This window comes from Apteryx mantelli, chromosome Z (genome assembly GCF_036417845.1).
Source record: "Apteryx mantelli isolate bAptMan1 chromosome Z, bAptMan1.hap1, whole genome shotgun sequence".
Lineage (NCBI taxonomy): Eukaryota > Metazoa > Chordata > Aves > Apterygiformes > Apterygidae > Apteryx > Apteryx mantelli.
Window position 1 is genome coordinate 46,677,345 of NC_090020.1, and position 24,027 is coordinate 46,701,371.

The 24,027-nt window shown below is 36.3% G+C and overlaps 1 protein-coding gene across 3 annotated transcripts in view; it reads left to right on the forward strand.

Annotated features, from left to right (window-relative positions):
• The window catches only part of FBXL17 (F-box and leucine rich repeat protein 17), a 293,008-nt gene that overhangs the window by 257,845 nt on the left and 11,136 nt on the right, over positions 1-24,027 (forward strand). Inside the window, exons 8-9 of one of the 3 annotated variants that reach the window (XM_067315806.1) lie at positions 16,923-17,065; positions 22,685-22,921. In XM_067315806.1, the coding sequence (XP_067171907.1) occupies positions 16,923-17,065; positions 22,685-22,705 (164 nt within the window). In that variant the 3' untranslated portion in view covers positions 22,706-22,921. Of the gene's footprint in view, positions 1-16,922; positions 17,066-19,706; positions 19,722-22,684; positions 22,922-24,027 lie in introns of those variants that run through there. The other 2 variants (XM_067315807.1, XM_067315805.1) reach the window with 2 other exon arrangements.

The following is a 24,027-nucleotide window of genomic DNA, read 5'->3' on the forward strand; positions in this document are numbered from 1 at the left end:
GAGATCATATGCTTGAAAATTTCCGTTACTACTAACTTGGTTTTGTCTATCATGGTCACTGTTATGCTAGCACTACAACTGCTTACTCTTCTGGATTGCAAAACAAGGAATGATTCACCACATTCTTCCTCATAAAATTCCAAAATTCATGCTCAAAAAATATTAATAATTTTAAAAGGAATTATTCTTCCAGCAACAAGGAGGAATATGTTTCTTCAGCATATGTGACTGCTTCCACATCCAGAAAAGACTTCAAAACTGCTACAGGTTTGCTGCCCATAAATACTTGCCATTGTTTAACAAGTTTCCTTGTATATCATTCTCCATTCAGATATTCTCTGAATGTTTGGATGCTTCCCATGAGCTACAATTTACATCATTTAAAAAAAAAATTTAGCTGGTAGTAGAACAGGCTGCTTCAAGAGTCAGTCTCAGAAAGATTGTTCTCCTAGAAGACAGGGAGAGATTTTGGACTCATTTATCTGAATGACACTGCTGTTAAATGGAAGGACAACTTTTCCTGTGACAAAATGAAAAAAGGGGTCAACTGAAGGATTCAAATGAGTTTACACAGGAACATTTTTAGACTGCAAATTTTAAACTTTATTAATGAGTAAAGATAAAGGGGAACTTTGTACCAGAACCTGAAAATGCCAGGAGTTATCTGTATTAAGGTACAAGCTTTTATGTGGTTCTCCTTCACTAAGACTATTTTCATTTAAGCTTATATTAATTAGTTTGAGTTTAAATATTTATATGTGTATATAAACCAGCACATGCAGTGTAATTAAAAACTGGTAAAAATCACTGGGTAGTGACATATCCAGCACTTATCAGAGACCCTTTTGTTCCTTCTAAACTTTATCACAGATCATGCTCGTAGCCCATTACTTGTCATTGTGGGAAACGTGTATTTAATAGGATCTTCAAACCTGCATAAAGGAAATATAATATTCCATGTACCAAAGCTTTTTATTACCATGACAGCACAAACTGTAAACAAAAGAAAGAGGTGACAAAATAGAAGTTCGACTCTGTTACTGAGGTGTATGTAGTTCCCAGCGTACAGCTCTGGTTCTCCTTATACTTGGGCCAGTAGTTATGTCCCAATTTGAGAACAAAGAGTAGGGTCATTTTCAGTGTTTAGACATCCTACTTTTCTGAAAAATTAGTACCCAATACAAAACCGGAGAATTTGGGCTATTTGTCTTCTAACCTAGTGCTGTCAGTGTGCCTGCCAATGCATTGAACCCCATTCTTTATCTAGCAGATTTTTACAAAAAATGAAAGGTTTTACTTCAGTAAAAGCTGTTTTCTTGTTTTTTATCAGTTTTGAGTTTCTTTTGAATAGGCTGTCCCAAATGAAATTATTACCTAAGTTATCCAGTAAATTGCATTTTTACATAAGATCACAAAAGAGGAAAACTTCCATGTTTATATTGACTGACTAAAAGGAAAATTAATTCCCACTGAGTAACTTAGATAAGCAGGTACTTCAGCAAGCGGCATGGCTATGGATTTCTATTTTGTTGAAACCATTTTTATACTGCAAATTTTAAACTTTATTAATGAGTAGTACTAGTAAGTAGAAATGATCTAATTGGCATAAACTTTTTCGTTTTCCAATCCAGTTTGATAAAACTTCTGTTTCTGTCGAAGAGAAGAGGTTTTACTATGCTAAACTGCTTTCCTGTATGGTTCCCAAGGAAATTGCCTTTATTATTAAGGGAATAATTAGATGCCTGAAGGTGAAGTACACTGAAGAAATACTTCAGGAAACAAGTATTTTTCAAGCCCTTAGGAACTGACATTTTTTGTTTGCATTTCTATCATGTTAGTTATTGTGTAAAGAGTTCCCGAGGTGATTACACTCAGCTAATTTTATGAAGTCTCATTCTATTCATTATGCAGGACAGGTAATTAATGCTGGAAGTGTTGTTATTCTAAGGAAGATTGTGTAACCGTTCAGATACAAACATCTTGCAGATGTACTATAGGTGTCATTATGTGAAGGCAGTTTGACTCCACTGAACTATTCTGTAAGAAACTGTAAATAAATTCATTCTTTTCATGGAAACATGACTCTAGCTGTCCTACTAGAATATCCACAACACATCTCAGACATTTAACAGGGAGGATCTTTAAAATGAGTTCCCTGAAAGTAGCTCTTTCATTATTTTTGAGTCGCCTTGTGATGATTCACAGTATGGAGCTGTTTTTAATTTTGTTCATTTCTGCCTGTCGGTTGTACTCACTCTAAGCATCTGGTTGCATTGATTTATGTGAGCAACCTCAGTTCTGTTAGTCGTAATGAAATTAATGACAAGTTACAACACACTGTTCTCTGACTGTTTCCCAAAGCAGAACAGTATATCTGCATTGGAACATATTAAATGTTATGTTAACAAACATAAAATCCTGTTTTAAAGTTAATTCGTGGGGAGATTTGTAGTGATACATGCTGACAAAAACAGAAAAATGCGAAATTGAAACTGACAGTTTGTCCTTCCCTGATTGTATGGATGTGTTGCAGCACATGCAGTATGAAACTTCATGCTGTGATTTGGGACCTAAGCAACAATAGGCACAATAGGAAACATTCAGAACAGTCTGTCAGCCACGGCATCAAATGTTATTGTCTTTTTTGGTCATGTTTAAGGATCTAAAAGATACTTTCAGTAGTATATTAAAGCTTAACAGCAATTTTAAGAGCAGCAGTGTATCCATTCCAAAATTCCTCAAAGTAAAATAACTATTTCTTGATTATGTATAAAATTACATGTTTTTCTCTAATTTTACTTTTAATAAAGATGTGGCATAGGACACTGATTGACAGCATTTTAAAATACATTGTGTCAAATATATGTATGATTCTATTATGTATTAGTGCACATCTGAAAGGTTAATCTGTAACTTGAATTAACAATGTGGACCCTTTCCACACACAAGTCCATGGGTGCCTAGTCTCCTCTGTTTCTGAAGACTCAGCTCTCCTTGACAAAATACAATGTTTGAACTTCTGCTAATCACTGCAAAGCCTTTAAAAGCAAGTGGTATTCCCAGAGCTGTCTTGGATGCTCATGTACAAATGTACTTGGGCACAATTAGGTAAGTAGTCCACACAAGCTAAGGTTGTAAAATAGATATTACTACTGCCTAGATTCCTATCATCCTGCCAACCGCTCCTATCCTACTTGATTTTTCACCATCAGAGGTGGAATTGAAACAAAACCCTATTGTTCCTGCTATACTTAAGCTATGCGTATGCCTCCTGGGGATCACGCTGGCTGATGACAGTAGCAAATTTTATGTCTTCAAAGAATGTTCCTGGTGGTCAGACTCAGTTCAGGGAGAAACATTATGTTGTCTCATAGCTATAGCTGTCCAAATACTTTTGAAGTGATGCACATCATCTGTTAAAAGCTATAGGTCTTTAGAGAAACTTTCTAAATAAAATAGCCATGTTAATGTTAGTTTCACAGAGAAAAATGAATTGTGGATGAAAGAAGACAAAGCTAGTGCACAAAGGTACTTTATCTTCCAGCTAAATAAGGAAGAAATCCTTAAGAGAAGTAATACAGTAGAAAGATCAGTGATGGTGCACTTGAATTAACTTGTCTGATTCTGCATTTTAGACTTCTTTTTTTAATGCTGTGGGAATACCATAACTGTATCTCAGTCACATCACTTGGTAACGTCTATTATTGCTGCTATTTTTTAGATTACTTTTCTAATATTAGCCTAAGTATTTCTTTAATGTGTTTTAGACTAATTTTCTACCATCATTTGAAGACGAATAATTTCTTTCTCTTTATGGAATTCTTCAATCTCCCCTTATGAAAACAGTGGTTTTCAAACTGTGGTCCTCAGGACTATAGAAAATAGCTAGACAAATTGGGTGATAAGGCTGCGTGATGGTATATGAGGTATGGTACTGAGGCTTGGCAATGGAGTGGTTTAGTGGTTCAGATTTTTTTCAGCGGCTCACAACACCAGCCAAGTCTTCACAGAGCTACATAGGGCAAGCAAAATGTCTTGATGCCAGGACTTTTTCAAGGTCCTGCTGCAAACCACGGAGATCTTAGTAGGTCCAGAACTGTGTATAGTGGGAAACATAATAAAGATGATGTTATGTCAGGGAATGTTACTGCAGGGCTGTAAGATTTTTTTTTAATACAGATGTTAATTTTCTGTGTTATCATATAGGTCTATGTGTATTGTTTAGGGCTATATAGCTATATGTGTATGTTTAAATGTGTAGGAAGGTTGTCTTATTTTGCTTTTCTCATCTGCTTTGCTCTTTTCTTTCATAATGCATTGTGTTGCATATGGTCATCTTCTATCCTACCTATCCCTTTCACACAGCTAGCTACCTTTTTATAACATACTCCAGTGTCTTTTCATTCTGTTTAGTGCTGTTCTGTCAAACCCATGTTCATGTTTCCTAGGCCTACAACTTTACAAGATTAAGCAATGAATCTAACCCTTGTGCATGAATCTCATTTTTCCAGTCTTCCCATATCATTTTACAAGAAGACTAAGTAACAAGGACAGTGAATATGAACTGGCTGAGTTAGAAAAATAAATATGCAATACTTCATGAAAAGTAACCTCTACTCCTGAGACTGGAGAACAGTAAATATTGTGTCAATATCTTAAAGAGGCATTGGATATGTTCCCAGGAATTAAAAAACACTTAGCCCAAAGATGTTTCTTGAAGTGTACAAATGGTCTATCTGGTATAACACCTCATACTCTATATTGTGATGGTGTTTGTGCTTTTATTGCCGGCTACTGGGTTTTGGTTTTTTTGGTTTTTTTAAGCAGTCAAATAGCTACCTTCCTGTTGAGTACTGAAGTTATATAGCAGGAGTTTTGCAATGAAATCCACAATTTCCAATAGCCACCATCTTCCATTTTTGGATTTTGTACTTAAAATTTCATTTTTGTAAGCATCTTTTAACTTTTATTTAGTATTTATTTGGCTCCTTTATCTCCATTAAATTCAATTTTATATACCAAAAGAAGTATCCACTGCATTCTGTTCAATGTGAAGTTCATAGAAACTTAATAGCTATTCTACTGAATTGTGGTTTAGGCAGTCATTTTCTTTTCACTGTCAGCCTGTTTGAAGTACTTAATGGAAATACCTTTAGTACATGTTTCAGAAGTAACATGTTATCATGCAGTTATTAGATGTTTTCCTGCCTGAAGTCTTCTCTTTAGTCTTTTTGGAGTGATGAATCTCATGCTCCCCCTTCTTGCAAGGGCAAATAATTCTCTTCTTAGTCAGTTAGGAGTCCCCAATTTCAACATTTTCCCTCAATAGCAGAATGCGTGTAGACCTCTGTCAGAGATGTCACCTGTTATCTCAGCAAGTATTTGCAGACCACCGAGAAGCCTTTTCAAAGTAAGTCAGCATTTATTAATCATAAGAATACAGTAGCTAGAGTCCTTTGGTGAGAAGGACAAAGCTAAATTCACAAAAGGATTAGGTTCCCACATCATTTAGGATTCACCTTCTGTCATTTTCCAAAGCAGGTGTTTCTCATTTTGGCTGATCCCATAATTAAACAGACTATATGTTTAAATTCCCTTTGCAAGGAAAGCATCCCAGCCACTCTGTCTCTACCTGCTCTGTTACAATCCCATGTGACTGAGAGGTAACAAAAATTTTCCTTTCTTGAAAATGAGTATCTCAACATCCTGATTTTTATTCCATCTGTAAACTTTGGACTTTCCAAACCCAACTCATTCGTCAGAATTTTGGAATAATAAGCGATAGTTGGATAATAAGTGATTTTTCCTAGCTTCTGCCAGTTTATTATCCCCAAAAGTTCCAGCAAAACACTGAGTGAACTTCGTATCTGGTCTGTATGAGATGTTCTGCATTCTGTGACTGTCTCCATAGCCACTGAAGTACTCTGATTCAGCCTTTTCAAAGCATTTACTAAAATTCATCAGCAGTGCATACATCAGTTCTCCAAATCATGCCAGTTTTTGGTAAAGATAGTTTCTTTCATACCCCTCTTAGTTATTGGATTGAATATACTTTAGATCATTCACAACCTTTGTTTTCAACCCTGTCTAGATCTGGATTTTCGCTGTCATCATTAATGCCTGTCATTTCTGAATGCAGCTAAGCCCTTGGACTCAGTAACAGCTAGAAGTAAAAGCTTTCATAGCTTAATTACATGTTGCTTAAATAAACTCAAATCCTATTACCTGTTTTGACAGGATTGTGTTTCGCCTTCATTTTACATGTCTTGTTCTTGTTTTATGAGGTTCAGGTAATTTGGGGTATTTTTGTTACCCTGAAACAAAAATTTTTACTTCTTTAGGTTGGGAAAGAAAGCAGTCATCTTTAGATTATAGCATTTCTTCTCAACACTGTGTAGTTCTTTTTGACCCTCTCCTGATATGAAAATGTTTGCATATTCCTTGTCCACAGAGCCAATCCTCTCATTATAAGAAGGCAATCAGGTTGGTCAGGCTTGTTTTGTCTTTGGTAAATTTGTGCTAGCTGTTCCCAGTCGTCTTTTTGTCCTTCTTATATTCCAGGAGAATTAGCTCCATAAAATTTGCAGGGATTGGAGGCTTACTGTTTTTTTAGTTCCCTGGATCCTCTTTCTTGACCTTCTTGAAGATGGCCATAGCATTTGTCTTTTTCCAATCACTGGGAACATCTCCCAGTCACTTTGATCTTTCAAAGATGATAGAGAGTGGCCTTGCAGTGATATCAACCAGCTCCATCAGCACCCTCAGAGGCATCCCATCTGGTCCCAAGGACTTGTGTGTGTCCTGTTGGCTAACCTAATCTACTCACTAATACTTCACTCCCCACCCCCAAAATCTGCCATCATACATAAGGAGATGGGAGGGCTGAGAACAGACCTTGCTGGTAAAGACTGAGGCAAAGCAGGCATTTAGTACCATTTTCCTAGTCCTTTGTCAGTAGGTCCCCTACTATGTTCAACAGCAAGGCCTCATTTTCCCTAGTCTTCCTTTTGCTGCCAGCCTATGCATAGAAGCCTTTCTTGTTGACAAGATAGGCTATCTTATTTAAATTACTTATATTCTGATTGCAAATGGAAGACTGTGTATGATAATGACAGACATTACCTGTATGCTAAATCAAGTAAGGAAAACAACGTATGTTTTTGTGCCCTTGAGCAAATGACAACACAGCCAATCTAGTTTGACTAGCTTGGTCCACAGGGGACATTATTGTCTTAAGACCATGGGTTTTAAACCAGCAGCTATTATCACTTTCATAATCCATCTCTTACCTGGTTCTTATTTGTTTATATTTTCATATGAGGTCTATGCTGAGGACAGAACCAAGCATACCACATGCCTTTCAGTTTTCTGTCCTAGGATCTCTTTTGCATCCTCGTATTGAAGGTTTCTAAGTTTTCTTCTGCACTGGTGGAGTTTATTTAGAATACAGATGTATTTAGCAGTAATTCAGTGTTATGAATACTGAAATTCCTTCTTCATAGCCTTCTATAAAATACCATGGACCATTTTGTATTTTATAATGCTATAGCTTAGCCTTGTCCCTGATACGGACTTCCAGCAAAACAGCTGTTTACAGTTTGTTAAAGATGACTGCTAAAGATCACTGATTGTTTTCTGCTTTTTTAGGTAGAGTTTTACTTTATTGTAGGACAACAGGTAGTTTTTTGAATAACCTTTGTACAGCTGTACTATTTTGTGTTATGTTTTTCATCAGGGGAGAATCTGGCCAAATACACAAGATAAAAAATGGAGAGCACCAAGGTTAATTTTATTTGGATAATCTCCCTGTGTTTCTAGGGTTTTCAACTGTAGGAAAAATATGGAGCAGCTGCCCATTCTCTACATACTGGCTAATAAAGTTGGCATGGAAGACAGCAGTGTGTGCTCCACCAGCTTGATGGTAACCATGCCGTTTGCTGTAGCAGACCTGTTGTTGACTGCTGCCTAAGAGCCTCATGCCAGTCAAATGAGCTCAGGGGGACTCAGCCCCATGCACAGCCCCTTGTCCTCAAAAGCCCTGAGGATTGTGCTGTAGAATATAGTCCTCTACAAACGTGTCACAAAAGGTGACATGTAGCACTTGCTGATTGTTGGATAGTCTTTACCCAGAACCCTTGCAATGTTATTTTACACTCAAAAATTTTATCTGCAAGAGATATAAAAGTAATTGTTAGATATTTACCTGGTCTCTCTCTTCTTTCCTCTCTGAGGTATTAGTTCTGTTCAGTTCCTTGGGACTTTTCTTGTTTCCAAGGATTTTCTGAAGGCTGCTTTAGGTAATCAATACTTCAAATAATGAGATTTTATTTTCAAAAAGGAAGCCAGAAATACGTTGCTTTAAAATGTATAAATGTTATCTCTTTCAAGCAGATTTTTAGTCAAAATTACTGTAGTAGCACTAGTTGAGTGGTTTGCCACCGAGTTTCCAAATAAAGGTCAAAATATGCATTCAGATAGAGATGATTTAACCAGATTTGCTGAACTTTTGGAGAAAACAAGCTTGCTCAAGGGATACAGTCTGACTCCTCCTCATATCCTTGAGGCATTTTGTTAGATTGGTTTCCCAGTGTGGTCGTGCCCCTATATCTTTCTGCATTTTATTGCAGTCCCATACTTCATTCTCAAGAAATGTTGCCCATAGCCACATATGCACAAAGGTATAACAATAAAATTATCACAGGAGACCTCAAGCAGCCTGAGGCAGGTGAAGCCAATAGAAAAAACAAAATACACCAAGTTTGTTAAAATGCAGGCTTGCCATCCAGAGAGATGATACAGCATTCTATTGGGGAAATATTTCAGACTGGGCAACTCTTTTCCCTAACATATTTGAAGATTTACAAAAGCTTAAATATTTACCTCACTATATCACTATCTACTGTACTGTAATCTGTGGACACTTGCTAAATGTTAAAATATCACTACTGCAAAAAATTAAAAACAATGCTAACAATCTCCCTGTTGCAGCATTCCATGCTATGGGGAAAAGGACTTAATTGCTTCCTTGTTTGACTGTTTTAGTCATTACAGGGATGTAAGTGTTGTAAGGTAAACTAGTTGAGGAATTAAGGTTGACGTTTGATTATAAGAACAGTGAACTTCATGGTTATCTCCTATATTTATGTATTTACTTTTATTTCAAGGGAACTGTTCATGCAGTTAAAATCAAAAATGTATTTAAGTGCTTGATTATAAATGAGATTGGCCACATTCCCTGGTAGGAAGCCAGTTCTTGTACAAATTCTGTCTCTCTCTCTCACTTTACTATTTCATGGTGCCACTGAAATATAGCTGTTATGTGAGGTCATGATTATACAAGAAGAAAATATATGTCATATTGCTTGTCAGATGGAGGAGCAAAAGCCTGAAGAGAATTAGACTCTTGATTGGGAAACCAGCGCAGAGTGAAATTTTGGAGTGATATACCCATGATAGCCTTTATTTCTTAGCAGATGGGCTACTGTGTTTAATGTATAATTTATATCAGTAGACAACAACAAACATTTATTTAGTCATAGACATAGCTTTAAAAATGTGAAACAGGAGTAAGGGAAATGTTTATTGTCAAAAGCTGTATCATCCAGTGAGTTTTATACATACAGTTTTCATTTAAGGCATAAACAATGTGAATTGTGAGCTATGATTCTTCTGTGCTTGATGACCAAAGTAGCGGACAACTCAAACAGCAGTTCCTTCAACCACTGTCTGTAGTTACAACAGCAAAATGATTTTTGACTCATTGATACGGGATTAGGCATGTGTACCCTGTGTGTCTGTGCATAGAATGGATTAGCCAAGCTGCAAGACCTTGTGTGATGGCAGATAGCCATCATCCTCATCGATGCAGGAGATGGCCACAAATCCTGTTCAAGTATGCCAAACTCTTAGTATCTCATGGGCAAACTCATCAAGCTTTTGCTTATGGCATCAAGGTTTGCTCTGAGGAATCAAATTCTGTTGCCCTCTTCTTCAAGTGTTAGAATTGATGAAAGATTTTCTGGAGAGAAGATTTTTATGGGTATGATGCACTCATTTTTTTTTTTTTAGAGCTTAAAATGCAGAAAATAAAATGAAGGACATTCATGAGTAGGTAATTGTAAAGGAAAGTCTTTTTCATGTATAAGCAATTTTTATATTAACTAAATATTCAATGTTTATTGTATAGCATAGTGGATATTAATTACATAAGATAATGTTTTAATTTTAATTCTTAAATATAGTAATATATTAAAATTAGCTGGCAGTACATTATCTCTGTATTCAACTGTGTATTTCATAATCAAGTAGTGTTCATTTCCAATTGCAGGCTAATTTATTAATACTTTTCCACAAATTATTGGAATTGGAACATCAAACTAATTTTATGCCTGCTATAGCTTTATTGCTTTCACATGTTTATAACTTATCTGCATCATTTACATGTTTCTCTTTTTTTCTAAGTTAATAGAATAATATAAATGAAAGATGGAAAAGACCTTTTAGATTGTCTTGTTCAGTCTTTCTTGTACAACATGTTCCTTGTGGTCTCTCCAGAGCTTTGTCCACTCATATGTTAAATAACTCAAGCAGAGGAACTTCCACCAACAGGAGGAGAATATTTCACAGTCCACTAGGTCTAGCTATTACAGCATTTTCTTACTATCTAGATCTATAGTTTTCTTTGTTAATTTTCTTTTTATTATGTCTGCTTATTTCCATATTAACTCTCTCATAAACTTCCTCACTATTTTTTGTCCATTAGACTCTTCAGTACTTAGTAGATGGTTATCATAGCCACCTTAATAGCTTTTAGCTATACAATAAATAAAAGATAATGGCAAGTTCCATAAGAAAGCTATTACTTGGTAATACTCGGTGGACTGATTGATTTCTACTTGACCTTAGAGAATTTAGAAATCTTAAATTCTAATTTTTGCACATTTAGATGCTTTCGTCATCTAAATAAACTCTAGATTGTTTTTGAGTAAATGCATATATATGTATAATGCCATGGTGTCTGGGTGATGACAATTATAATCAACTTTTAAAAACCTTTCTCTCCAGCCCTCACTAAAGGCTGACCAAATGAAGTGCCTTTTGCATATGCAGTGCGTTAGATGATGATAGGAGACAAACAGCAACACAACTCAATTTCACAGAGGTTCATTTGCAGTTAAATAGAACTAGGTTTTATTGATTTAGGGAAGTTCTCTATTGTGTAGTAGATGTATGTCAGTAGAAATGTTGTTTAATTGGATATAATTCTGCTTAATACGCTAGACTTCCAAACAACTGTATGTTGTAAAATTTATGCAAAACCTGTTTGTTTTTTTCCAGATGTAAAAAATACATTGAAATTAAATTAAGATTGGGCCAAATATGAGCTGTTCATACCAAATGACTCTATGTTATATTCTCTGTTGTAATGACATCATACTTAGGAATGGTCATGACTTGGTCAAATTATAAATGGCAGATTACTGATTTTTTTTTTTTTTAACAGATTAGTGTAATATATGTTCTTGTTCTTTTAGTAAGTATGCAAAATCAAGGAGGAAAGCCTCAAGGCCATACACTGCCAAAAATAGTTTTCCCAAAAGATCCTGCAAAGTAAATATGGTACTCTAATCCCCCTGGTTTTGTTAGATGGGCGAGCTCAGTGCCTGACTGATGAAGTCCTGGAGTAGTTAACCATGATGACGTTTTCATTGCGACCACTGGTTTCACAGTTTGCATGCAGTTAAGTGGAGACCTTTCCCCTTCACCTAAGTGAGTCTTTTCTGTCTGGTAGATCTATTGAATTACAGTTTAACTAAATCAAGTTTTAAAAAATTCAGTTCAAATAGTATATGTTTCTAACATTGGTGCACTAAGGACAAGATTTGTCTGATTTTTTCCAACTATACCAGTTGGTCATCTAAAAGATACTACCTCAGCCTGCAAATCTTGTCCTGCATATGTCCTTTCGCTAACTCAGCTATAACAAAGTACCACTGAAACTGGACAACATTTTTATTTAATACAGCTCAAGGCTGTGCAGGTGATTTTCTGATTCCAGTCAGAGACGGACATTACACTTTATCTTCTGCTCTACAGAAGCCACACATCAGTTGACTTCCACTCTACCCAACCTGGCTCTGAAAAAAATAAATCTGAAAATTTTTTTTGCTGAAATAAATGGGAGTATAGAAAAAAAGTGGAAAGAACTGGATGCACCGTTAAATATGCACATACAGAGAGAGATTTTTATGTCAAAGCTTAGCATCTTTAAACTATGTGGTGGATTCCTGTGTGCCCACCTCTACTTACTTTCAGTGTGTAGTGTTTTTCTATTACTATAGTATCAATTTTGTTACTTGCTATGTTTCAAGCCTGGTTGTCATTAGTAATGAAACATATCTTCAAGCCTTCATTACTGCTGGTTGTACTAAAAGTTCCCAAGACATGGAGTCCAGACTTACTGTGTGAGACTTTACTATCTGTTTCCTTGATCAAGGACTGCCTGGCTTTCTGAGAGTAACCCTGTATTCTGTTGATTGTGGACAAATACAGACAGAAAGGGAAGAAAAGCTGTTGAGCAATGCAAATGTTTTTCTAGCTGAAACTTGTGGCTTAAAGTATTTTGTTCACACAAGCAGAAGAACTGTGTATACCCAGGAACAGAACTAAAGGAACTCAAGGATGAAATAGCTGAGCTCCTAACCGCTCTGTGTAATCTTTTGCTTAAAACTGCTTTGGTAGCGCAGGTTGGCAGAGGTATTTCAAAAGTTCCAGGGAAGAGCTGGAAGATATTAACCAATAAACCTGACATCTGTATAAGGCAAGTTAGTATACTAAGGAATAGAATTAGTGGACACATGGATAAACGTGACCTACAAGTTGCCGCAGCTTTCATTAAGGGAAGTTGTGCTTTGCAGCCATATCCATGTATTTTGAAGAAGTCGGCAAGGAATAAGGAAGACCTGGCTGATGCAGTCTTTTTGGATTTCCAGAAAATGTTTGAAAAGGAGCAGGAACAGAAAGGTAGTTGACCTGAGAGACTCCTCACTGCAGGGTGTCGTGGAGCCTAAAGGATTTTGTGGACTGTACGTGTGATTAGACAGACTCATGGAAGTGCAGAGACATCAGCCCAGGTTCACAAAGTCCCTGACCGTAACTTTTGCATGTGGGGAAAATGTTCTGGGAGAGTAACACTGCATTTTTCACATGTCTTTCCTTGGCATCCGCTGTTGGGTGCTGTCAGAGACTGAGTAGTGAATCTTTCCTCTGCCTGAGTACCGCTGTGAGGATGCAGCTACACACGTTGAAATTTTCTGAAAGTACTGGTGTTTTACAATGGCACACACTCCAGAAATGCGTGCTTGTTACATGAGTTGTTGTAATATATGAGTGCAGTGTAATGTTGTAATGTTTTGAATGCAGCGTTGTCAAAATGTTTGGTTTTCCAGAAAGATGGCTGCTAAGCTGGGGACAGGGTTGCAAAGTACAGAATAAATCTGTTATTTTCTACTAGGGCATTGCAAAATATTATAACAGTCTTCAGTCTGTAATACAGTAATTGATTTTTAGCATGACCTATATTCTATTGAAAAAAACTTTGACAATTGCTCTTATTTATCAAATAATATTCAGGTATTTAATACTGCTGAACAGAAAATCAAATATATGCCGATGATACCTGGAGGCTATGTAGTAACATGTAGGATAGAGACAGTGCTGAGGATGGGGGAAAGGCCAGCCAAAGAAAGTACTACCTCTTCAGCAGTCTCTAACCAAAAATATATCCCAGGCATGATTGAGAAATACCTGGCATTAGAGGAGACACAGATCAATTACAGCATGAAATTTCATCCAATTATTTTCATATACAGTAACGTGGAGCACAGGTGAAGACATCAAATTAGCAATTGTCTGGAAATTTTTGAACTTCTAAACTGTAAAATGTGTTCATTTAAAAAGAAAAAAACACCCAAAATTTCACAGATGGTATTTTTGGTTTTCTGTTCCGTTTTTTTATGTATCATATTGATGTGTAATATCCAGAGGATTTTTTTATTCTGTTTTGTATTGTTCCAGTGAGTATTGATACTTGTACCAAAAATGTGCTGGCTATCTCATGAAATTATTAAATTATGTGTACTGGCTTACCTGATATCTGACAGAGTATCTTACCTGATATCTGACAGAGTATCATAATGATAATGTAGTCTAAAAATCATACATATCCACTTTGATTTATGGAAACTTAATTATTTCCAAATCCCAGTGGTCTTATTCTTTTTTGCTCTTTTAATCAGAGAAATAGCACTAATAACTGGCTGGTTAAAGTATAAGATCTGTTATTCAATAATTATTTCATAATTATTTCAAAAATTATTAAGCCCCTTTTCCATTGTGTGAAAGAGAAATGTTTTCATATTAAAAATCCATAAGACTTGATAGAGATTTAATTAAAGTCCTACTCTATAAATTTTACTCAAAAAATGCCAAAATGCCAACATTTCAACTGACAAAATACACGTTTTAAATTGTTTTTATTATTATGAAATGTTTTACTATAACTGAATAAGAAAGAGAATCCTTTATTTCTTGAGTTTGCTTAATATGTGTATATGAAAATACCTGCATGAAATTTCATGCTTTAAGCCATCTTTTTGTCTGATTCCAGGCAGCTTCTTGGACTAATGATTCTCAAGTTATATTTTAGAATAGGGGTTTCTGCACACAGTATAGCACCACCCTTTCTTGGTCTTTGATCAGTATCATTCCCAACTTCCCTCTCTAATCTAGGTGTGGTAAGAGAGGTCTCAGATCTTATATGTCCAATTTTGTGTAATGCCTGTACAAGGAGAATTCTTCACCCATGATGACACCTTATGTAGTCCAGTAATAATATTCTTTGCTGATTTTCTTCCGTTTATAATAGTGTATGAAACAGCAAAAAGGGGTGGGTTTTTTTCCTTTTTAAGTAGAAAAAAAAAAGAAAAAAATTGTTATAACTTTACACAAACTAGCAAAAATATTCAAAGACGAACAGTACTTGAGATTGTTTAATTGATAATATTCTAATTTAATGGTCAACTTCAGTATTCCTGTACTACTTTAAATCAGTCTATAATAATCTTTAATTGCTATAACTTTTCTTATTGCAAAATATATCACTCATTCTTCTTTCCATGATTTTTATAAAAATGATATATTAAAGGGCTCTGTGAAAAGAAGGACAAAGTTTAGGTTCTCTTATCCATATATGTACATATTTATAAAATTAGGTTTTGTTTTCTAGGGATGTATTGAGAAAAGAACAGAGTTGGTAGTGTCCTACAAAAATCAATGAAACCATAATGAAAGTACATAGATGATTGTATCATAAGTTCATTATGTCAGTTACAGAATTAAATTATCATTGCCCTTTTTGGTGAACTGCTACAAGAAAAAAATTATGTTCCAATGCAAATTCTCCAGCTTTTGAGAATGCATTTGGCCTCTTTGGGCTGATTTTGATTGCAAATCAAGTCCACCTGAATATTATAAATTAATAAATTGTCCTCAGTGCTGACTGCTCTCAGTCCTGGTCTCTGCAGAACCACTGTGCAGTCAGATGAGTTCTTGCCTTTCTCTCTGCTCCTAGCTCTCAGTTATGCCCTGAGTAGCTAAGATTGACATCTGGCATATCAAGAATTGGTACGAGCTCTTCATAACTCCTTTTTTCTTTCTGACAGACGGTTCTGTAGTATGAACAGAACAGGCCCACAACTGCTGAAAAATCATCCTTTTAAAGACAGTAGATACTTGCAATGTTTGGGCTAAGTCACTTCTTCATCTTTTTCAGCAACTGCATTATAACTAGAGTAAAGAACTGTAAACATCGTACCCCTTGGCTACATCCAGATGGCTGACTTCCGCACTGGAAGCCTTGAACATTTTTCTTTAGCTGAGCTTTTAGGTGCTGAAGGCTTCTGCTCATTTCAGTTAATAAATGCCAACTTAACTAAAGGTCTCCTGAGCCATATTTTCTGAAAGTTGTTCTAGTCCATGGTAACCGGGTTGATAGTCACCTCGATCCATTTTGTCATTCCAGACTAGCCATGTCATGACAAAGCCTTCCCAGGTTGTTCAGATACGTCGTGGTTTCTCCTCTCTCTACCATTTTTCAGTCCTTTCGGGGAACTTCCAGATGTTCTTTCTGTTCTGTTTATGAAGGTTCAAGTTTTTGTTTTAATTCCTCCTGAGCTTTTTATTTTTTATTGTTTTATTAGAAAAGTGTTCCTGAAAAAAACATGAAAGTGAGGCATATGGTTGTTATTACATCATCAACATGAACAATGGGAAACAAATGCAATTTTAGAATATAGTTACAAAATACATGACATAAGATATCTGCAGGGTTTTCTAATACCATTTGTTTTATTGACACAGAAAATGCCATTATTCTGTGCTGTCTTTGTAATATTACTTTGTTTAAAAAAAGTGTTAGTAGTGTAAAATCGGTTATTTTCTCTGAAGAGTGAGGTAGAATTGTTTTTATTCTGTAGTTATTTCATCAATGGACTGATCCTTCTGAAAAAAGAAATTTAAAGAATTCATATAGAATATGTCTGCTAACTGAAGGGGGTTATGTCTGTTTATCTTGGTTGATAGATAAATATATAGAAATATCTGTTTATATGTCTGTGTGTATCTATGCACATATGTATATTCCTAATTTGAAGAGACAGAGCTATTCTACAGTAACAAAATGCTGAAATAGAGATGTTTTACATGGTACAGGTTCGTTTATCAGAAAGATGAAAGACCGCTCTTCCAGGAAATTTTTGAAAACTGCTACTCAGAATTTCATTTCAATATCATTTCATACATTTAACTTAGTTTACCCATCACCAATATTGACCTCCATAGTTCATGTCTTTAATATTTTACAGCCCTGATAGCTATTGGACGATACAGCATGACAATAGAGACAGTGGATGTTGGATGGTGTAAAGAAATCACAGACCATGGAGCCACCCAAATTGCACAAAGCAGCAAGTCTCTCAGATACTTAGGGCTGATGAGATGCGATCAGGTAAGCAGCTTTTGCATGAACCGGAATCTGCTTCTGAATGAGTAGCTTCTGAATGAGTATGAGAGTGTGCGTGAGAGAGAGAGAGAGACTTATATTTTCCTATACAAATAAGTTTGGTATTCGCTGCTGTGGTAACTCTTTTAGTGTATTGGATTCACATGTTTAGCTAAAAAAAGTATCTAGAGAACTAAAAAGAACACTATAAATTTTTGCTGACACAGATTTCTGAAATACACCCATAAGGCTATTTGGACTGAGGTACTCACACCAGTAAAATCTGCCCTCTGAGGGCAGATTTTGTCTGTATTTTGACTGTTTTTGGCTAAAAGTGATTGGTATGTCATATCATACAATGACAGACTGCTTGTTTTTTAAAAAAGAAAGTAAAAAGAAACACAAGAATGATGAAGCTGCTGCGATGTTACTTCCAGAGAGATTTTGTATAGGTCTGTGCTCTTGCTCACATATGATGCTTTTGAAATCACATGGGCAAGGATTTGGATAAAACTATAATGCTAAAAAAATAAAAAGTATTGAATTTCTTATTATATAGCTTTCCCATTTGGAAGATACTAAGAATGCCTGTAGGTTAATTTTGCTCTTTTCATTAAATATAATATTATATAAAGATTTCTGTTAAACAGAATCCTAGTTTGTAATTTTATAGTTTGAAAGGAACTGAATATAAGTGATAACTTTCCCCCTCAGCTGAGAGGTAGACATATTAACTGCATTTATGTTGGGGAGCCTTTGGGGAAAAAAAGAGATTTGGGATTAGCTTGTGTTAGAGCTAATGAGTTTCACATCAGGAAGTCCTCAGTCAAAATGTCAGTTTGGCTGGATGGCCTGAAAAGTAGGAACATTGATCAGAGAAAGGACAGACAAAAACTAACGCATTCATATCTTATTTTTAGAGCCCCAATTGAAATATATATTCTTTATCTGTATGAGTGTATTTATACTAGAAGTTCAACTATATTGAATTCATGTTTTTTCAGACTGAAGCTTTCCCCTCCCATTTTAGCTTGAATGAAAGCTCTTGAGTAATGTTATGAATGATAGCAGTGAATTTTACTAACCCCAGAAATTCTCTCAGCCTTTTTCTTTTTCCTTTTCAGTATGCTATCACTACTCATCTCTGTATAAATATGAAAAAAAAAAAGTTTTGTTCTAGTTTAATTAAAGCCTGAAACATATTAAAATATATGCCTTAAGACTCGCAAATAATGAATATCTTAAATGGAGCCTCTGTGTCTAGAGCTCCAGTTCATAGTCTCAGGAGTTTGATAGGTATAGGCTGATGGGTTTTGCACATTTGGATATATGGTATACCTCTTTCCCATGTCTGTCTTCTCTTCTGCCTCTTCCCATAAAGCTCGTCACCCTTTAGTCCTGTCATATAGGAGAAAAATGTGATTCCTGGGATGTGGTATAGTTGGTGACTTTAAGTCATTTCAAATACTACTGACACTAAGTTGTACAGTTCGAGTTAGCATTCTTTTCAGGATTGTTCCCACATGTTTAAGGGCTGCCTTCTCCTAGCTGCATTCTAGTTTATTAGAAACTTGAACCCTTTAGGTAATATACCCCTAACAGGAAATCTGTTGCTCATCTGAACCTAACCTTCTTATGTACTCAGCTGCATCCCTGACTGCCTGTGGGGAGGGTACAAAGCGGGTCCATCTTCTTGTACCTGGCAAATGAGGGGAAAATTCCTGTCCCCAAAGAAAAGAAATTAGCTCGTTTCCCAGCACTTTCATCCAAGCTGTGTAAATGGCAGTAGATTGCCTTCCTTCATAATTGTTTATTGGTAGTTGCACCCCATTCCCCATTTCCATCCAGCTCTTAGACGAAGATGCCTTTTAGCATTTTATCACCAGAAGAAAAGAGAACAAGACAATCCAGCACCACATCACCCTGTACATAGGCTTCAGGAATCAGGTTTTCAACAATGTTACAGTTTAGAGAGAGAGATCTGGGAACAGGGCAGAAAGAGCTAAGAGTCACTGGAGGTTCAGAATCTCCAATCTCAAACCTGCAAATGCACCTGTAAGGACTGTTTCTTTTTCAGCCATTGTGAACCAAACCTCAGCATCCAGGTTATGATTCCCATCAGAAACATCTCTTGCAGGTTGCAAAGTTCTGGTTGGATTAAACCTGTAGAAACACAGTTTATTAGTCTAAGATGCTTCATGGTCAAAACCATTACCTTGCATTTCTTGCAAAGCATCTGCTTTATAGAAGACAGTTAAAAAAAAAAATCAACTGGCAATGAATCAAAATTTCTAGCTCAGTTGTAAAGTTAGAAATAGCATTTTGCAAACTCAGCTTTAGAAATTTTCCAAGTTGAGGGGAGGGTAAGCGCTTTGGAAGAATTGCTCTGTCTGTTAAAGCTGACTCCACTTAATCTCCTAAACTTTAGTGTTTTGTAAGAGCCAACAGAAGAAAAGAGTGTATGACTCTCTCTGAATTGGGCTAAGATTATGTACTTAGAGAATGTTCAAAGTGTTACTTGACCTTGGGAATAAGATCTGACCCTGAATCACCTGATCACTTTTACATATATTTATTTTGTGGATTTAGCTAATGTTGTACAATCAACACAGATCTAATAAGTGCAATAATTTTATTCTGTCTTCAGCTGCTATAGAAAATCAATGACCTTGATGCTGAAAACAAGTTTTACTACCTCATCAGTTAAACTATATGAACTGCAGTCTGTATTCCTCTAATTGGTGGTTAATGTTTTCCTAGTTCTTTACAAAAGATTATACATCATCTTTTGTGTTGTGAAAGCCAGCTGAACTGGAAGAAAAAAAATTACTTTCAAAGAAAGCTCCAGGGCAGATAGAAAAGCAATGTTGACTCTGTGTGCATGCATGTGTGTGTGTGTGTGTGTATTCAAAGTATGGTGGCTAAAACTTGATAAGAAATGAATAAGTGCTGTAAAAGCAAACACTGTAGTACTAGGACTACCACTGGGAACCATTTTCTTGCTTCTAAAGCTTTGATGGAAAACATAGTTCCACAGAGAGAATGAACTAAGTACCCTTGACTTTTAAGAGTTGGCCAGATGATGCCAGCTCACTTTTTCCACCACAAAAGAACAGAGAAATTACTCAACAAAATCGTGTCTTCAACTGTCTCTCCCCAATATCATGCAGAACTAATTTTTTCCAGTGACTGCTCTATTAGGTTAAAATGTCAGTGTTCAGCACATCATTAAAGAGAATTCTTGGGTGATGCAGAAGGATTTATTCACATGTTCCTTTGACTGAAATTCTTGAATATTCTTGGAATATTCTCAGCTTGCAATGAAGAGTTAGATTTGCCCCTTCTGACCAGCCTTCCTCTTCCAAGGCACCGATTGTTATGCTTGTTCCAGGTAGCATTTATGCCTTGCTAGGAATTCCCAGGTGTTAAAGGAGAAGTACTTAAACACAAAGTTACATAAGGAACATATGTAAGTAGACTTCAAATGGTTGTAACTAAAATACTCTTTATGACCCAGTCTCTTTGGAATTTCTTTGATATGCAGTTGACATAAATTAGAGGCGTCAAGGGTCCTCCCAAGAAAGATCAGAGAGGGTGCGGGCCTGGGTAAAAGCAGGCTCTGTTTTATTCCATTGATTATCTAAGTGCCTCAAGGCAGTGGCTTTCAGTGGATGCAGAGCATTATTGATCCACACCATGAAAATAATCAGATTATTCATTTCTCATCAAACTGCTGTTGCCATGACCTTTCTTTTTATCATGTTCCCTACCATCTAATATGCACACCACAGCAGCAAAATGTTCTTTGCCTTAAAATAAATGTCATTATGTTTTAAAGTCTCATAAAATATGCCAACTTCACCATGAGATCGTCATAATGAGAGCACATATTTATGTTGGAGGTTTTTTTAATATGTGTTTTAACACTTAATATTCAATGTTTAATATCATAATCACTGTTTAGTCAAATCTAGAAAAGAGTAAAGTCGAAGATCAGTGAATGTTTAAAGCCTTTCAGAACTACCATAACAGAATTTTGCTTTACAGTACATGTTTATGGTCAGGTAAACAAGATCTAAATATTCTTTACAATGTAAAAATGTTAGAGGTTTACTGAGAATATATTTATTTATTTATTTATTTATTTTTATTTTTTTTCCCCCCCCTAGCACCTCCATGACTTAGGCAAATTTGGCTTTTGACATGTTTTCCTTGCGCTACATAGCTGTAGTGTCTGAGACCAGGAAAGAGCTCTGGATGAACTGATATTATTGGTGCAGGGCAGTGTGGACATACTGGCTCAGGTCCTGAAAGCAGCTTAACTACCAAAGTACAGCACCTTGCCGAGGGAAATCATCAGTCAGGAAGGCTCACGAGATAGTCATATGGATGTGCAATATAACTTACTGCTTCCATTTCCATGACTAGCTCAAGTAATGCTAACTTGATGGTCTCTACAGGGTCCTACATTGTGCAGCATAGATACAGTGAGCCAAGTCCCATTAATTTTCAGTAACAGATAAACTTCTGAGGGCCTGTAATCCAAACCTTCAAAGGCATTTTGGTGTCCAGACAGAAGATAGACACCTAAATATTTTTAAGTACAATACTAAGTATTTGGGGCAATAAAATTCCCTAGTTGCCTAACAATAAACATCAGCACATACTCAGAAGCAACTAGGCACTTCTCCCATCTGATCTTTTTCAAGGTACCAGGTGTGGGTGGCAGTGCACAAGCCACAGCTACATCCCTGAAAGAGCCTGATCTGTCCAGACATATTGCTGTTTCCCAGTCAGGGTGTGGAGTTCTGTATGGTCTTCCTGAAGCACCTCTTTCTCTATGTACAGTATGTGCTGCATGCAAATGTGTGTATTAGTGTATGTATGTGTGTACAGCACCTAACTGACTTCTTGTGACTGTGCGATTTACATGTTTCATGAAAAGTAAATGTTGCAATTCTGATTCTCCATTTCTTTTGAAATCAGTAATAGAGGGAACTGGTTTTATTAGTAGTTGCTTAGGGCCTGAATAGGACGTTTCAGTGTTTCATAATGGGAAAAGGCATAAAGGCATAATATTTCTGTTTTGCGTTCTGGTGTTGTGATACTGATTAGCAGTGCGTACAGTTCCCAAGTACACTGAGCCAGGCTTCGTTCCCTGCTGGGGCCCTTGCCATTGCACAACGGACTCAGGAGCTCCCGATTTCCCCGAGTGGAGCAGTGCTGCACTGTTGGGGGCCCCGATAGCCCTCCAGGGTTATGTTTTGGGACTTGGCTAGGGTGTGTAGGAGCACAAAGCAGCTGTGCTGCTCTGCAGTCACCGATAAGCCTGCGGTGGAGTGTTATGTGTGCTGCCCGGGTACATCAATGCTCTGTTTGTCACCAGGAAATACTGAGGCAGGCCCAGAGTAGTCTCTAGAGTCATGGGGTTATACTCAGTGTATCTTAGTCCCAGCCTGATGGCAGCAGTGAACATGACTGTCTAGTCTTCAAACCAAATCTTAACTGTATCTGTGTATTTTTTATCACTGCTTATGAAAATATGTACTTATTATTGTCCTTCCTTTCTATATGCAATCAGTAAGCAATGGTATTTTTTTGTGTCCCTAAACTGTTTTCTCACAGACCTTCCATGATGAGCAGTGATACTTGAAATACTTTCAGAGCAGTGTGGACAGTTATGTGGTGCTCACTTCTTGCCCGCAAAACTGACATCAGGATTCCTACAAACCGTACTTACGTCGCAAGGGCATAAAATTGTACCTGTGTAAGACTCAAAGATTCGAATCTGCATGTTTCAAGCTTCTTTTTCTGAACACAGTTCTATACATTCATGTTCCTAAATTGATCTTAATCATACTTACTTATCATAATTACTTAAATAGTTTTGTCTGAAATATTTATAAATATTTCACGTTTCATGTTTCTGAAATAAATCAGAGAAAGAGGCAACATTTTCTATGCTATTTATTGCAAGAACTCATTTTAAAAATGTTTTTGTAGCACTACTTTATTGTGCTTCACAACATCCCAGAGAGCTTTAGATAATGGCAGCCTGAACTCTTCACCTTTGTGGAAAATGGCTGGATATCACCTAGGAAATAGTGGCTAAAAACTTGGTCTGTTTTTCCGGCTGACATTTTGACTGGGTGAACAATGTGTCAGAATAATCTTCTGGTGGAGTTAGCAACTTTTCTCACACAGATTTTCACTGTTCTTGGTCCTTTCCCTATAGCTGTGGTGCTATTTGCAACGGTTATCATCAGTGCTACCACTTAAATGCAGGAGGTTTTTTGGGGGGAAATATACAGAAAAATTACACTGAAAAACAAAGACCTGCAAAATTCGTTATTCCCAGCTATGAGTGAATGAAATGAAGTGAGTTTGACAAAGTTGGCTGTGAACGGATACCCTAACTTCAGTTAATAAATTGTGCTCTTTATTCCTTGCTTATTTTTGTTTGAGAAATACAGGTTGCTTTTCATGAAAATACTGCTTAAATCTGTAACTTATTCCAGAGAGTAGATCAACTGTAGAAAGTACTTCCAATTATACTTTTACTGAGATTAGAGTACAGAAATTGCTGGTCAGTACAATTGACAAAAAAGACAAACCCTTTCGTATTACCACAGAGAAGAAGGAAGATAGATGACCCCTGAAAATAAAAAAAAAAGTCAGAGAAATGATTTGCATCTCAAGAGTAAGGTTTTCTAAAAAACAGTAGATTTTTAATAATTTATCATTTCATCCTTCTATATAATCTGTTTTAGAAACATTTGTAAATATGTATCTCATTCAAACCGCAAATCATTAGCTGACTGGGCTGCAGCTACTGTTGCGTATGCAGAAATGCCAGCTTGTGAAAAAACTTATTAACTCAGGGCAAAAAGGGTTTTCCACTTTATTAGTAACCATGACTGGAAACATTTTTACCCTTCATCTGCAATCTATTTAGACAGATAGTTTGT